Genomic DNA, 15,585 nt, shown 5'->3' on the forward strand with positions numbered 1-15,585 from the left:
CCATTCAGAAATAACAGCCGGGGAATTCCTGTGCACATAGCTGTGGTCAACAAGACCAGGAAACCACTGGATTAGTCATATCCTCTGTCACTCACTCACCTTGTGCATAAACTCCAGTTTGTCCCCTCCCCCTCCCAGCCGATAGGTGTAGATAAAACCGCCTCCCACAGAGCGGGGGTTAAGGATCATGTCCCGGGCCACCCCCACCAGCACATACCAGTCATCACCTCCGCTGGCAAACCGACAAACAGTCACACTGCAGGGACAGAACACAAAGGCAAAGTAGGAGAGCGGGAAGGGATAAGTATTATTCCCTGTTTCAATCTCTACCTTTTGCATGTGAACTGTGTTAAATGCTAAGATTAGGTGTTTAAAGCACTCTCCATTATTACTAAATCAAGAAGAGACATAAAGATTCATCACTTCAATAGCACAACTTCACTCTCCTCAAACCCTGCCTTAAATGACAGTTAAGATTTTCTCTGTGTAATTTCATGAGCTGGTAATTTGAACAGGAAAACTAGCAGAGCCAATAACAACATCTTCCTAGTGACCCTACAGAGAGCAATAACGTCTTTACGTTGGCACTAACGCAGGCTAACTCCGCTATGGCTTGATGGCCAAAGCCTATGGAGAACTTCATTTTTTGGGGGACAAACACCAAAAATAAGGTTTGTGTTAAACACAAGGCTTAGGCGATGTTATACATTTTGTTCTATAAGATCTTCATCAGCAAACGTCACTTGTACATTTTGAAACATTTATGTAAATCAAAACAAGCACATAAAGCACAATGGCTTCATAATTCACAAAGGTCATGTAATCTGACTGATATTATAGGGCATTATAAAATCCATTATATTTTTTTGCCTGATCCTGTTTGTTGTTTTTTCCCCGATTTGGCTTTTCCGGGTTTCTTTTTCTCCCCGGTTTTTGCTCTCAAAAATCACACCAGTTTAATAGAAAAACAACTCAATTGGATGTTAAGTCCACAACAATGCTTTAACCACATCAGGAGTCCACTTTGGTGGTCTGGGTAAATCTAAGAAATTTAGAAATGTGGGTGCAGTTATCCTTTAATGCAAGTGTACACTAGCCAGAAACCATGTTTGGTTAGCAGCGTTTCTGTAGCGCTCATGTGATTGCAGAGTTTTCTAAATAAATTGGCACTTGTTTGATGCAAATACACATTCTGTCAGGTAGGCATACATAAATACATGGATGTTATTTTGTAGTTAACATTAAATTGATAAGATTTTGGGGAAATTATTAACATCTACCAGCAGCACACAGAGACAGGCATTCCTGTGCTGCTTCAGGAAGTTCCAGGAAAATATGAATCAGTAGCTAGGTTTCCATCCAATTGGTGATTTTCATGCAAATATTATAGAATCTCCATTTCCGCCAAATGGACTTCTTGTGGATACAAATCAGTGTGTGATGACGTAGTGCCCACAAAACACAATTTCTCTTAAGTTTTCATGTACCGAATAAAAATCTAATGTTCAATGCTTATTCATCGCATTTTTGTCAGTTAAATAGAAAATGTGCCACTCTGGTCTTGGCACCTACGCTCAAGCCAACAGCTGGCAGACACAGTGCAGGTAGGTTGTGCGGGTTGTCTAGTCTACATGACGAGGTTATTCATATCTTGATTATTGTCCAGTCGTGTGGTCGAGTGCTGGAAGGAAAGATCTAGTTAAAACCCTTTTATTTATTTTTTTATTTAAAATTTCCCCTAAAATGACATACCCAAATCTAACTGCTTGTAGTTCAGGCCCATAAGCAAGGACATGCATATTATTGGTACCATTTGAAAGGAAACACATTAAAGTTTATGGAAATTTGAAAGGAATGTAGGAGAATAACACACAGATCTGGTAAAAGATAATACAAAGGAAGAAAACCGTTCTTTTGTATTTTTTTTGTACCATCATCTTTGAAATGCAAGCGAAAGGACTAAATGTATTATTCCAGCCCAGGTGCATCTTAGATTTTGGCCACTAGATGGCAGCAGTGTATGTGCAAAGTTTTAGACTGACCCAATGAACCATTGCATTTCTGTATCAAGACTGCCCAAATGTGCCTAATTTGTTTATTAATAACTTCTCATGTTCAAAATTGTGCACTCTCCAAACAATAGCATGGTATTATTCCACTGTAATAGCTACTGTAAATTGGACAGTGCAGTTAGATTTACAAAAATGTAAGCTTTCTGCCAATATAAGATATGTCCTGGGAAGTTTTCGTGTTACTTACAACCACATGCTAATCGCATTAGCCTACATTAGCTCAACAGTCCCGTGGAAGGGAGACCGAACCCGAAGAAGTTTAAGCTACAGCTGGCCCAGAACAGAGCGGCACGTCTTGCTCTTCATAATCTGAAGGCGGATATAAATTCTATGCATGCCAGTCTCTCTTGGCTAAGAGATGAGGAAAGACTGACTGCATCTTCTTTTTATAAGTAACGATGTGTTAAATCCCAAATTGTTTACATAGACAACTTACACACAGCTCTGACACATACACTTCCCCACCAGACATGCCACCAGGGGTCTTTTCACCATCACCAAATCCAGAACAAATTCAAGAAAGCGTACAGTATTAGAGCCATTATTGTATGGAACTCCGTTCCATCTCATATTGCTCAATTGAACAGCAAACCTGGTTTCAGAAAACAGATAAAGCAACACCTCATGGCACAAAGCCTCTCCCCTATTTGACCTAGATAGTTTGTGTATGTACTGGTATTGATATGTCGGCTACGTGTGCCTTTTATTTATTTTTGATGTAGTTCTGTCCTTGAGCTGTTGTCTATTAATGTTCTGTATTATGTCATGTTTCATGTTTTGTGTGGACCCCAGGAAGAGTAGCTGCTGCTTTTGCAACAGCTAATGGGGATCCTAATAAAATACCAAATACCAAAAGTAGATTACCAGGGATAGAAGCAAGAAATTTTTTTTTGTGTCAAACTGCAGCCAAGCATTGATCATCATGTCACCAGAATAAGACCCTCGATATTTTTTGGAAAGAAGCATCAAGCTTGACACTGTGCACTTTCACCACCCTGTGAAGTTCATCATAACTTAATTCATTTGTAGCCTAATAAACTGCATGGTTTCCCAAGTGGTAGTGGGAGGACACAACACAACATCGCATGACTCCAAATGTACTTTGATATGGTTATTACATCATTAACATTGCACATAAAGGCGTTTCCACTGCCATTTCCCACATAATGATTTTTTTAAACACAAAAGATGTCAAACAAACAAATTATTTGACTGCATCCATCACAGATGTTGTAAAAACATTTTTTTAAATACAATATGACTTTACTCGCATATAGTTCATGATGCATTTTCCTCATGTCTTATGTTTAACTCGGGCTAATTAATGAATTTTCTCATAAGTTGATTTCCTATTAACTTCAATAAAAAAAAATATGTTGTTGAATTCTGTTTAAATGTCAGGATTCTGTGATTCCGTCTGGGTTTTTTTGCAGCGCGGTTTTATAGGGCCATAACATTATCTCATAGAACTAAACATAAGATCTGACCTTATTTTGGCGTTTATCCCAAAACCCCATTTTCACCCCATTAATTTCCCCCATAGGAATGGCTGAACGAACCAGAATTCATTCATTTCATTTTTTAGGACGACAAGCCAGGGAGCTCTTTTTCATTCATCCATCCTGTCCTCACCTGAAGGCAGCCTCATTCTGCTCCAGTTGGACAAGGTCCAGAGTGGTTCCCTGGATGGGGTTGACAAGACGCACCAGAGAGGCCCACTGGCCAGACCCGGCCTTGGGCGCCCCAAAGATGGCCTCTGGCAGGTTCTCATTGAGGAAGGCAGCAGCCATCTCTGCTGCAAGCTCCCTCTCATCCTCACCAGCTGCCTCAACCATCTCCTATAGAAGGGAACAACACAGAAGTGGTGTCAGCGTCAGTTACAAACAGAGAGAAAGAAAAGTAGGGAGGAGGGGGTGAGAGATATCTACATAAGTGTAAGCAAAGTATTAGTCTAATTCCCCATGTCAATCTACACTGTGTGTGTAATCTCTGTATATATGCTGAGATCAGAGATGTTTTAATGCTCTCTCCATTATTCTGTCAGAGAAGAGACATGAGAAACTCATCACATCAACAGCATAACACCCCTCGCCTCAAACCCTGCCTTCAATTAATCCTCTTTGGGTTTTTAGAAAAGTCCTATAAAAAAAATAATTGTAAATTATTTATATTGAAGTTGCCCATCTTATATCTACACTTTCATAATATCAGCCCACACAATCTACACGGCCTGGGTGTACAACACGTAGCCTCAGCCCTCTCAGTCAGAACAGAACCATACCTCTGCCATCTGCTGCTTTCGCTGGGCCTTGGTGGCCTCTGTGTAGGCATTGTGATCAGTCTCTATGAGTATCAGGTTGTTTGTCTCTGGGTGAATGACAAACTTGCGAGGTGTGTACTGCAGGGGGAAGGCCACCTGGTTGAACACGGCACCCAGCTTCTCCAAGGCCAGAATCCTAAGAGGGAGACAAAGGCAGTGTCAGAAGATGTGTACCACGTAACAGGTGTGCCATGCCACAACTCAGCCATAATGGGAACAGAAATAACATTTCAAAAAGTAAATGGAACATAACCTTCATAAGTTAAATATCAGTGTTATAATTGAAAATGAGGATGGTTGAGGGTGAATGAGAGAAAATGAGATGTGATCTGTGTATATGCTGAGATCAGAGATGTTTACACTCTCTCCATTGGTTTGTCAGAGAAGAGACATGAAGACTCATCACTTCAACAGCATAACTGCTCTACCTTCAAGCCTTGTCAAAGACATTTCCTCAATCGACACTGAGTGTACACAAAATATTAAGGATACCTTCCTAATATTGAGTTGCCCTAATTTGGCCCTCAGAACAGCCTCAATTCATCAGAGATGTTTAATGCTCTCTCCATTATTCTGTCAAAGAGACATGAGAAACTCATCACGTCAACAGCATAACACCCCTCGCCTCAAACCCTGCCTTCAATTAATCCTCTTCATGTTTTAGAAAAGTGCTATAAAAAAAACAATTGTAAATTGTTACAAGGTGGCAAAAGCGTTCCACAGGGATGCTGGTTGATTCCAATGCTTTCCACAGTTGTGTCAAGTTGGCTGGATGTCCTTTGGGAGGTAAACCATTTGACACAAACCAGTGCACCTGGCACCTACTACCATAACCCATAAATATTTTGTCTTGCCCATTCACCCTCTGAATGACACACACACACAATCCATGTCTCAATTGTCTCAAGGCTTAAATATCCTTCTTTGACCTGTCTCCTCCCCCTCATCTACACTGATTGAAGTGGATTTAACAAGTGACATCAATAAGGGATCATAGCTTTCACCTGGATTCACCTGGTCAGTTTATGTAATGGAAAGAGCAGGTGTTCCTAATGTTTTGTACACGCAGTGCAGATGTGTTTACTTTAGTTCTCTTGGTGTTTGTGTGTGTGTGTACACCTCAGGGTGTTGGTAGAGATTGCCACAATGCCCTCTGGACACTGTTCAGAGGCGAAGCCAGAGGCATATTCCAGCGTCTCATAGGACAGGGGCGTCAGATGGAATCGGGACTGGTAGGAATAACTCAGCCAGGAGCGACTCGACATGGCCAACACCTGAAGGAGATGGAGAGGTCAGAGGATACAAATACACACAGCCTCAATGTTATGTTTCAGCTCCATAAAGCTGCAAAAACACACCAACTAATAGGATTTCACTTACAGCTTCCTGTCCCTGCATCCTGACGCGGAAGAGCTTCACAGGTCGCGACCCCAAGTACCGAGTACGAGTATCAGACAGGTCTCCAGTCACTGGGTCCAGCACGGTCCTGAGCAACACACCATTCTGAGGAAAGACAGACATGTTAACGTCACAAATAAAAGCTCTAGTATGTATTCCAACAGAGCACAAAATATCAAGTAATACAGTGGCAGAAGTAAACAGGCAGTAACAGATAGTGTAGGTGTGTATATATTCTGTATGCTGAGATCAGAGGTGTTTTAAACTCTCTCCATTATTTGTCAGAAAAGAGACATGAGAAAACTCATCACTTCAACAGCACCACAATATCCCTCTACTCAAACGCTTCCTTAACACAGAGGACATATACACGATATACAGACAAAGGTATGTGGACACCCCTTCAAATGAGTGGATTCGGCTTGGCCTGTTGCTGACAGGTGTATAAAGTCGAGCACACAGCAATGCAATATTCATAGACAAACATTGGCAGTAGAATGGCGTTAGTGAAAAGCTCAGTGACTTTCAATGTGGCAACGTTATAGGATGCCACCTTTCCAGTCAGTTTGTGATATTTCTGTCCTGCTAGAGCTGCCCTGGAACAACTGTACTGTTATTGTGAAGTGGAAACGTCTAGGACAAACAACCGCTCAGCCCCTGACTTGTAGGCCACACAGGCTCACAGAACAGGACGGTTGCAAGTTTGGGGAAGGCCTGTGGTGGTTAATTTCTTTACTATCAAATGAGGAGACAAAAACTTATCACGAGGTCAGAGTTATACTTCAACTAAATCTTTACTCACTTGTTAATAAGGGAGCAGGTCAATACAACACACACATATAAAGTGAATCGATTGAGTGCCCTACGTTAATAATGGCTGGTCAACGAATCAATTCAGAGCCCCGAGTCAAAAACACAAAGGTCTTTTATTGCCAAGATTCACCCCTCTCAGGCTACATGACAAACAGATTTATGGAATGGTCATTAGGTTAAGATTAGTATGAAAGACACTGTCTGCTGTGAATTATAAGTATCTCATTGTGTAGAGACCAGGGTCTGGCACTGGAGTCATCTCCCCCTGGTACCCCAGTACAGAAACATTAACTCATGCTCTGGAATGCAGTATCACCCAAAGGCATTGTAAATCTCCCAGAGGGCCATCCTCAGTAGAACACACACAGATGAGCATTCTAACAACCCCTTATTCTGTTCCATAAAACACCCATTTGATGCAATAACAGCATTATAACATACTCTTGTAATTTATATTCTGACAAGCCCTTTACTGTTTCAGCCTGACTATGCACCCATGCATTGTCCATACAGAAATGGTTTGTCAAGATTGGTGTGGGAGAACGGGACTGGCCTGCACAGACCCCTGACCTCAACCCCATCGGACATCTTTGGGATGAATTGGAAGCAAGTCCACACAGCAATGTTCCAACATCTAGTGGAAAGCCTTTTCAGAAGAGTGGAGGCTGTCACAGCAGCAAAGGGGGACCAAGTCCATATTAATGACGACTATTATTTTGGAATGAGATGTTCGTCAAGCTTTTGGTCATAGTGTATTTTACCTGCAGTCCGATGTTGAGGTAGAGAAAGCCGACAGTGCCCTTCACTCCTAGCTCATCTTCCTTCTCCACTCCTCCCATCTCCACTATACACAGAGACTCAGGCTGGGCAGGCAGGGCCTGCATACTGAGGGGCTGGAGACAGTCCTACACCACAAACACAGAGGGGTGAGTGGCTACAAACACAGCTTTGAGAGATAAACGCATGTTAAAAAGGCAAATATCCACACTGGCAGTGTTATTTGGATTTGAACTTAGTTGTTTTCACCCTGGCTGTAATTGCAAAAAAAAAAAAACTTGAGCAGAGTATACGAGCTCTAGAAGAGTTTCCTTGCAATTGTCCAAGAACATCTGGTGCTTGTTACCAACTCGCAGAGCAGTCAGATTCATTCTAAACAGATGGACAAACAGATCGCACGGGCTGCACAAAGTACGGTGAGAGTCGTACCGAGGGGTCCAGTGAGATGATGCGGACGGTGTTGTCCACCAGCCCCACCGCCAGGAAACGGGAGCGCTGCTCGCCAGGGGGGACATTGGCCAAGCTCATACACACCACGTCAGCTGACATCTCCTTCCTCTCTGTGTACTCATTCAGCTGGCCAGACTGGGGTGAGAGACAGAGGGGAAGGTTATCATAAACATTTACTGTCAGAAGAAAAATAACCTTTAAACTGAGCAGGAGAGACTTCTGGATATTTGCAAAAAGCAGATGAAACTGGGTCAAACTCAAAGACCGAACTTGGCTGAGAAAATAGACACCCAGGGGTTGAAAGTATACTCACAGGGTCCATCTCAAAGTAGACTAGCTCTCCTCCGGTCAGAGCGATAACCACCTGCCTCTGGTTGACTGCACAGCGCACAATGGTCTTCTTCCCTGGAGTCTTCCACTCATTCACACGCTTATCAGCACGGATGTGACGGATCCCATCAGGATACACCTGTACAACAATAGTTATTCAGTTTACACAGGGCTGGGGAAGGGGCCTGGCCAGGGTGTCTAATGTTTGTGAATAGTGCTGAGATCAGAGTTGTTCAAGCTCTCTCCATTGTAATGTCAGAACAGACATGAAGACTCATCACTTCAACAGCAATATTAAATCTGTCATACACTTCATCTCGCTTCATCTTCATTTCACTTTCACCATCAGCCTTGTATTCCCTCCAGAACAGAAGGTGCATGTTCAGCCCTCTGTGAGAGGCGTGTGTAGTGTGGGTGACTGACCTGCACCAGAGCATCCTCCCCAAGCAGAGAGCAGGAGAGGGTGGGGGTGGTCCCCAGGAAGCCAGAGTCTGTCACTTCCTCTACGGTCTCACCGATAGACAGAACCAGGGTGGCGTTGACGAAGGAAACGATGATGTACGCGTCAAACTCATCTGGAGGAGGAGAGGTGTTTCAATGAGTAGGAATTTCACACAGAGGGGATTTCTGGACCCTTCCTTATATTCAATAAACCTATGGTTAGTGTTAATCTGATACATGAAGCAATTCATCAATATCATCAACTACATTTAAACTCAACAAAAAAAGAAACGTCCTCTCACTGTCAACTGTGTTTATTTTCGGCAAACCCAGCATGTGTAAATATTTGTATGAACATCACAAGAATCAACAACAGACATATACTAAACAAGTTCCACAGATATGTGACCAACGTAAATGAAATGATGTGTCCCTGAACAAAGGGGTGGGGGGATCAAAAGTAACAGTCAGTATCTGGTGTGGCCACCAGCTACATTAAGTACTGCAGTGCATCTCCTCCTCATGGACTGCACCAGATTTGCCAGTTCTTGCACCAAGGCAACTGCAAGTTCCCGGACCCTCACCTCTGATCCAACAGGTCCCAGACGTGCTCAATGGGATTGAGATCCGGGCTCTTCGCTGGCCATGGCAGAACACTGACATTCCTGTCTTGCAGGAAATCACGCACAGAACGAGCAGTATGGCTGGTGGCATTGTCATGCTGGAGGGTCATGTCAGGATGAGCCTGCAGGAAGGGTACCACATGAGGGAGGAGGATGTCTTCCCTGTAACGCACAGCGTTGAGATTGCCTGCAATGACAAGCTCAGTCCGATGATGCTGTGACACACTGCCCCAGACCATGACGGACCCTACACCTCGATCCCGCTCCAGAGTACAGGCCTCGGTGTAACGCTTATTCCTTCAATGATAAACGCGAAACCGACTATCACCCCTGGTGAGACAAGACCGCGACTCGTCAGTGAAGAGCACTTTTTGCCAGTCCTGTCTGGTCCAGCGACGGTGGGTTTGTGCCCATAGGCGACATTGTTGCCGGTGATGTCTAGTGAGGACCTGCCTTACAACAGGCCTACAAGCCCTTAGTCCAGCCTTTCTTAGCCGATTGCGGACAGTCTCAGCACTGATGGAGGGTTTGTGCGTTCCTGTTGTAACTCAGGAAGTTGTTGTTGCCATTCTGTACCTGTCCCACAGGTGTGATGCTCGGGTGTACCAATCCTGTGCAGGTGTTGTTACACGTGGTCCGTCCTGTCTACCTGTAGCTCTGTCTTAGGCGTCTCTCAGTACGGACATATTGCCCTGGCCACATCTGCAGTCCTCATACTTCCTTGCAGCATGCCTAAGGCACATTCACACAGACGAGCAGGGACCCTGGGAATCTTTATTTTGGTGTTTTCCAGAGTCAATAGAAAGACCTCTTTAGTGTCCTAAGTTTTCATAACTGTGACCTTAATTGCCTACCGTCTGTAAGCTGTTAGTGTCTTAATAACTTCTTAGGATAAATAGCGTTCCCAATTTCAACTTCCTGCTACTCATGCCAAGAATATAAGATATGCATATTATTAGTAGATTTGGATAGAACACTCTGAAGTTTCTAAAACTGTTTGAATCATGTCTGTGAGTATAACAGAACTTATGTAGCAGGCAAAACCCTGAGGACTAACCGTTCAGATTTTTTTTTAAATAGGTCTGTCCGTTCAGTGAGTTCTCATTGGAAAACAACATTTCTTAGGAACTTGTTTTCAGTTCCTACCGCTTCCACTGGATGTCACCAGTCTTTGGAATTTGGTTGAGGTTATTCATTTGTGCAATGAAGAAGTACAGTCATCTAGGAACTGCGTAACACTTGAGAGTTGCGCAAGACTTGAAAAGTAGCTTGGTTGTCTTCCTGTATTGAACACAGATAGACCAGTCTTCAATTTGATCGATTATTAACGTTTAAAAACACCTAAAGTTGTATTACAAAAGTAGTTTGAAATGTTTTGGCAAAGTTTACAGGCAACTTTTGAAATATTTTGTAGTGACGTTGCTCAATTTGGAAGCTGTTTATTCCTGGATCAAACGCGCCAAATAAATGGACATTTCGGATATATGTGGACAGAATTAATCGAACAAATGGACCAATTGTGATGTTTATGGGACATATTGGAGTGCCAACAAAAGAAGCTCGTCAAAGGTAAGGCATGTTTTATATTTTATTTCTGCGTTTTGTGTAGCGCCTGCAGGGTTGAAATATGCTACCCTCTTGGGACGCAAGCGTCCCCTATACCATAAGAAGTTAACGACCATTCCACAGGTGCATGTTCATTAATTGTTTATGGTTCATTGAACAAGCATGGGAAACAGTGTTTAAACCCTTTACAATGAAGATCTGTGAAGTTATTTTGATTTTTACAAATTATCTTTGAAAGACAGGGACCTGAAAAAGGAACATTTCTGTTTTTTCTGAGTTTATTTATTCACAAAGTATGTATAATGCTGAGATCAGAGGTGTTTTAAACTCTCTCCATTGATATTTCTGTCAGAGAAGAGACATGACAAACTCATCACTTCAACAGCACAACAAACCCTGCCATGAGACTTCAGAGGAATGTGCCCTAATCTGGTACATGAAGATCAATCAATCTCATACCCTTATTTTGGTTTTTCACTAACCTAGAGCATGGCATCACAATCTTGAAATCTGTAACCCAGTGTGTAGAAGTTACAATGTCTGACTTGTGCAGGCTAACCAGTTGGATGAGCCAAGTGTTGTGTGTAATGGATGAATGCCAGAGTGAAAGTGAAGCCACGCCTGAACAGGTCTCTATCTACCAGGCAGCTGCAGTGGAACTAGGCCACTAGTGCATACTACCATGACAGGAAAAATCTCTGAAATCACATGACTTCTGGGAATAGTCTGGCTGAGTGACTTTTCCTCAGAATGCACTCTGATGCCAGACTACAACATGAGACTTGACAGTATTAAGATTAAAACAATGCCACTTTACAACCATGTCATACACAATAATTGCAACCAAATACTGCAGAAGTGGACTGTAATGAGGTAGAAGGGAAAATAACTTGCAACTAGTTAAAAACATTGATGTATTTATAAAAATAAAATAAAAAGAACAAGCACCTTCAATGTGTCGGCGCACAGTCCACACAGCATTGGGGTTACCGGGCAGCTCAGACACAGCCATCTCTGATACCTGGAGGGAACGATCAATGATCAGACTTTCATTGTAATCTAACCTAAGCATTTACCAGTCTGTTACCTCTGCATTAACATGTTGAGATTTGCTGAGATCAGAGGTATACACACACTCTCCGGTGCTTTGTCAGAGACATGATTTCATCTCATCCAGCTTCTTAAACACGTCAAACATGAGCTGGTGTGTGAGAAAAGCAACAGCACCAGAAACTTAATACCCAAACTCTGTCCCAACTCTGGTTTCCAGTGTGCATGTGAGTGAGTATCCGCATGACTTTGTTAAAATGTCATCATTGTTCAAATAATACTGTGGCATGTGCCACACTGAGAGAATGTGTGTGTGAGCACTTTCTGGGATGTGAATGTGCAATGGGAAGTGGAATAGCAGTACACATACCTCCAGTCCATGTCTGAGGACACGGAGGGTGGATTTGGGTCCCCTGCCACAGGCCACATACAGCTGAGGAGTGTCCTCATTAGCCAAGTCAGCAATCTACACAGGGAGAGAGAAACAGATGAGGTGAGTGGAACAAGGAGCCAGTGGTGAGTAAGAGATCTCTATGTATTCTCAGAGGACAGAATTTAACAAGTAGTACAGCTCCAGAAGAAAACAAGGCAGTCTCACATGTGGTGTCTGTGTCACGTTCTAACGCTGAGATCAGAGGTGTTTAAACGCTCTCCATTGATAGGTTTGGATTTGTGAGCTTTAACTATTATGAATCATAAGTTCTAATAGAGACATGAGGGGTGCCGTAGCCCAGGATTTACATCAGGAGTTGTCTGTAGGAGGAAGGGTTATGGTGGGTGCAATTAAGCTTGGGAGGGGCTGAGAGCAGGGAAAACAGTCACGTGGCAGTACTGATAAGGGGAGAGGCGTGGATAAGGGGGTCGAGGACAGGTCTCTAAGGGAAAAGGAACCGTTTATTAACCCTATCACTTAGTTTCCTGCCTAGCAAAAAAAGATGCAATGTTTAGCAAGGAGGAGACTCCACCCACAGTGGGATACATATACCATCACTATTGTAATCATGTCTTTGTCAGTTCAACTGGTCGATCCTTTGGGAAGAATAAACTTGGTCTAAGCTTTCATAGTGTCTGTTGAGTTCTTACTCTGATAATTAGAACCTAACAATATTTAGCCAGAAGAGACATGAGAAACTCATCACTTCAACAGGACAACATCCTTCTCCTCAACCCTTGCCGAAAGACTTCAGAAGAATCTGTGTGTGTGTGAGGACAGCGGGTTAATGTGAATCCTACTTATAAAAATGGGGAAAAAATTCAAAAAGACAAGAATCTTTGTACTCCAAATAACTTGCATTCAAGTAAAGTCAAAATCAGGTTCATTGTGCTATAAATAGTGGGAAAACACATCTACCCCAGCTAAAGCTGTTACAATTCAGTTCAGTGGAACAGAGGGAAAGGTGTTCTCACTAAGTTCATCCACTGCACAATCCATGGGAATCAAAAGATAAAACCGCTGCATGCACACCAAACATACAACAAAGAGATTCTCACACACACACCTGGCAGGACATGATGGGGGAGAGGTTCTCCTGCTCGTCCACCAGCACCAGGTTCTTGAGGGGGCGTGGCTGGAAGAAGAAGGTATCTCCCTCCTCCAGGGGCATGGCAGAGGAGAACTCTGGCTCTTCATCGTCATCTCCCAGATGGGCTATCTGGTACAGGTAACTAGCAGAGAGAGAGAAGGCAATGAACACAAGAGAGCAAGAGGCATGGACATAGATGGGATGTGTGAGGTATTACAGTGTAATGAATGACTTACTGGTTACCAAACTCTGAGGACACAAATAAGAAGCCGGTCTTCAGCACACACATGGATGTGGCTACAGGTATGGTGTCGAAGTACTTCATCCTGATCTCTGTAACCTGGGGGATACAAACGTTAATTTGAAATAGAAGGAATCACAGAATATCCCATCATGTGAACACTGACATAAGTTAGTGTGTGTGCATGCTGAGATCAGAGGTGTTTATGCTCTCTCCATGTTTTTGTCAGAGAAGAGACATGAAGACTCATCACCTCGACAGCACGGTTCTATTTCCCACACATCAGATGAACACCTCTGCCCCCCCCTCCCCCAGTTCCTGTTTCAGACTGCACCCTGCTGGCCTCACCATCTCCTCATCGGTCTCCAGGGTGACCTTGAAAATGTCACCCTGCTCCGTCTGGGCCAGGAAGAAGAACATGGACTTGGTCTTGTGGGTGGCTGAGCAGACGAAGATCATGCCTCGCTCAGGGTCATCCAGGTCATTCTGTGTTCAGGCAAAAGAAAAAAAAAATTGAGGGCACAGTGTAGATGGTATCAAATCAATTGTGATCCACACAAACATTCAAACTGTTAACATATATGACCATGTCTTGTTAGCCAAGTTATTTGAAATTCGTTTTCACGTTTATAAAATATAACAGAAACTCACCCTCCTGCGTGGGATGGGACAGCGAATGTCAGGCTGGTCTCCAAAGTTTTTGTAGGTGATGTAATTCTCTGAACAGATGAGTACTCCACTGGGCCCATCAGAGCCTCCAGGAACTGGAGAAGAGAGGGGGAAAGGGTAATGATCAAACAATAGGTTTACACCTAAAAAAAAAAATAATCCAGCCTGCAAACAACTCATAACCTGGCTTTGACTGCCCTCTACTGGAAATAATGTACACTGAACAAAAATATAAATACAACATCTAAAGTGTTGGTCCCAGGTTTCATGAGCAGAAATAAAACATACCAGAAATTGTGCACAAATTAGTTTTCCATCCCTGTTAGTGAGCATTTCTCCTTTGCCAACACCTGACAGGTGTGGCATATCAAGAACCTGATTAAACTGCATGATCATTACACAGGTGCACCTTATGCTGGGAACAATTGAAGGCCACTCTAAAATGTGCAGTTTGTCACAACGCCACAGATGTTTCAAGTTGCGGGAGCGTGCAATTGGCATGCTGACTGCATGAATGTCCACCAGAGCGGTTGCCAGATCATTTCTCAATCATAAGTTCATTTCTCTACCATAAGTCACCTCTAAAGTTGTTTTACAGAATATGTCCAATAACCGCAGACCACGTGTAACTATGCCAGCCCAGGACCACCACATCCAGCTTCTTCATCTGCGGGATCATCTGAGACCAGCCACCTTGACAGCTGATAGAAACTGTTAGAAACCTTCTCAGGGAAGCTCATCTGCGTGCTCATTGTCATCACCAGGGTCTTTTGGAGTCGTAATCCACTGCAGTGGGCTAATGCTCACCTTTAATGGCCACTGGCACGCTGAAGAAGTGTGCTCTTCACGGATGAATCCCGGGTTTCAACTGTACCAGGCACAAGGCAGGACAGTATGTATGGCATCATGCGGGCGAGTGGTTTGCTGATGTCAAAGTTGTGAACAGAGTGCCCCATGGGGGCGGTGGGTTATGGTATGGGCAGGCATAAGCTACGGACAACAAACACAATTGCATTTTATCGATGGCAATTTGAATGCACAGAGATACTGTGACAAGATCCTCAGGCTCAATGTCGTGCCATTCAGCCGCTGCCATCACAGCATGATAATGCACGGCCCCATGTTGCAAGGTTCTGTACACAATTCCTGGTTGCTGAAAATGTCCCAGTGTTTCCATGGCCTGCATACTCAAGACATGTCACCCATTGAGCGTGTTTGGATGCTCTGGATTTACGTGTATGACAGCGTGTTAGTTTCCACCAATATCCAGCAACTTCGCACAGCCAATTAAAATTTTTCAATTGACTGATTT

General features: G+C 43.3%; 1 protein-coding gene across 2 annotated transcripts in view; it reads right to left on the reverse strand.

Annotated features, from left to right (window-relative positions):
- The window catches only part of sf3b3 (splicing factor 3b, subunit 3), a 49,549-nt gene that overhangs the window by 15,639 nt on the left and 18,325 nt on the right, over positions 1 to 15,585 (reverse strand). For both annotated transcript variants that reach the window (XM_021569849.2, XM_021569841.2), the window contains exons 7-21: positions 14,256 to 14,368; positions 13,953 to 14,090; positions 13,600 to 13,703; positions 13,340 to 13,505; positions 12,211 to 12,306; positions 11,739 to 11,811; positions 8,584 to 8,735; positions 8,144 to 8,299; positions 7,810 to 7,965; positions 7,365 to 7,508; positions 5,773 to 5,895; positions 5,512 to 5,666; positions 4,354 to 4,528; positions 3,705 to 3,910; positions 100 to 256 (exon numbers count right to left, since the gene is read on the reverse strand). In XM_021569849.2, the coding sequence (XP_021425524.1) occupies positions 100 to 256; positions 3,705 to 3,910; positions 4,354 to 4,528; positions 5,512 to 5,666; positions 5,773 to 5,895; positions 7,365 to 7,508; positions 7,810 to 7,965; positions 8,144 to 8,299; positions 8,584 to 8,735; positions 11,739 to 11,811; positions 12,211 to 12,306; positions 13,340 to 13,505; positions 13,600 to 13,703; positions 13,953 to 14,090; positions 14,256 to 14,368 (2,114 nt within the window). The remainder of the gene's footprint in view (positions 1 to 99; positions 257 to 3,704; positions 3,911 to 4,353; positions 4,529 to 5,511; positions 5,667 to 5,772; positions 5,896 to 7,364; positions 7,509 to 7,809; positions 7,966 to 8,143; positions 8,300 to 8,583; positions 8,736 to 11,738; positions 11,812 to 12,210; positions 12,307 to 13,339; positions 13,506 to 13,599; positions 13,704 to 13,952; positions 14,091 to 14,255; positions 14,369 to 15,585) is intronic.

This window comes from Oncorhynchus mykiss, chromosome 2 (genome assembly GCF_013265735.2).
Source record: "Oncorhynchus mykiss isolate Arlee chromosome 2, USDA_OmykA_1.1, whole genome shotgun sequence".
Classification (NCBI taxonomy): domain Eukaryota; kingdom Metazoa; phylum Chordata; class Actinopteri; order Salmoniformes; family Salmonidae; genus Oncorhynchus; species Oncorhynchus mykiss.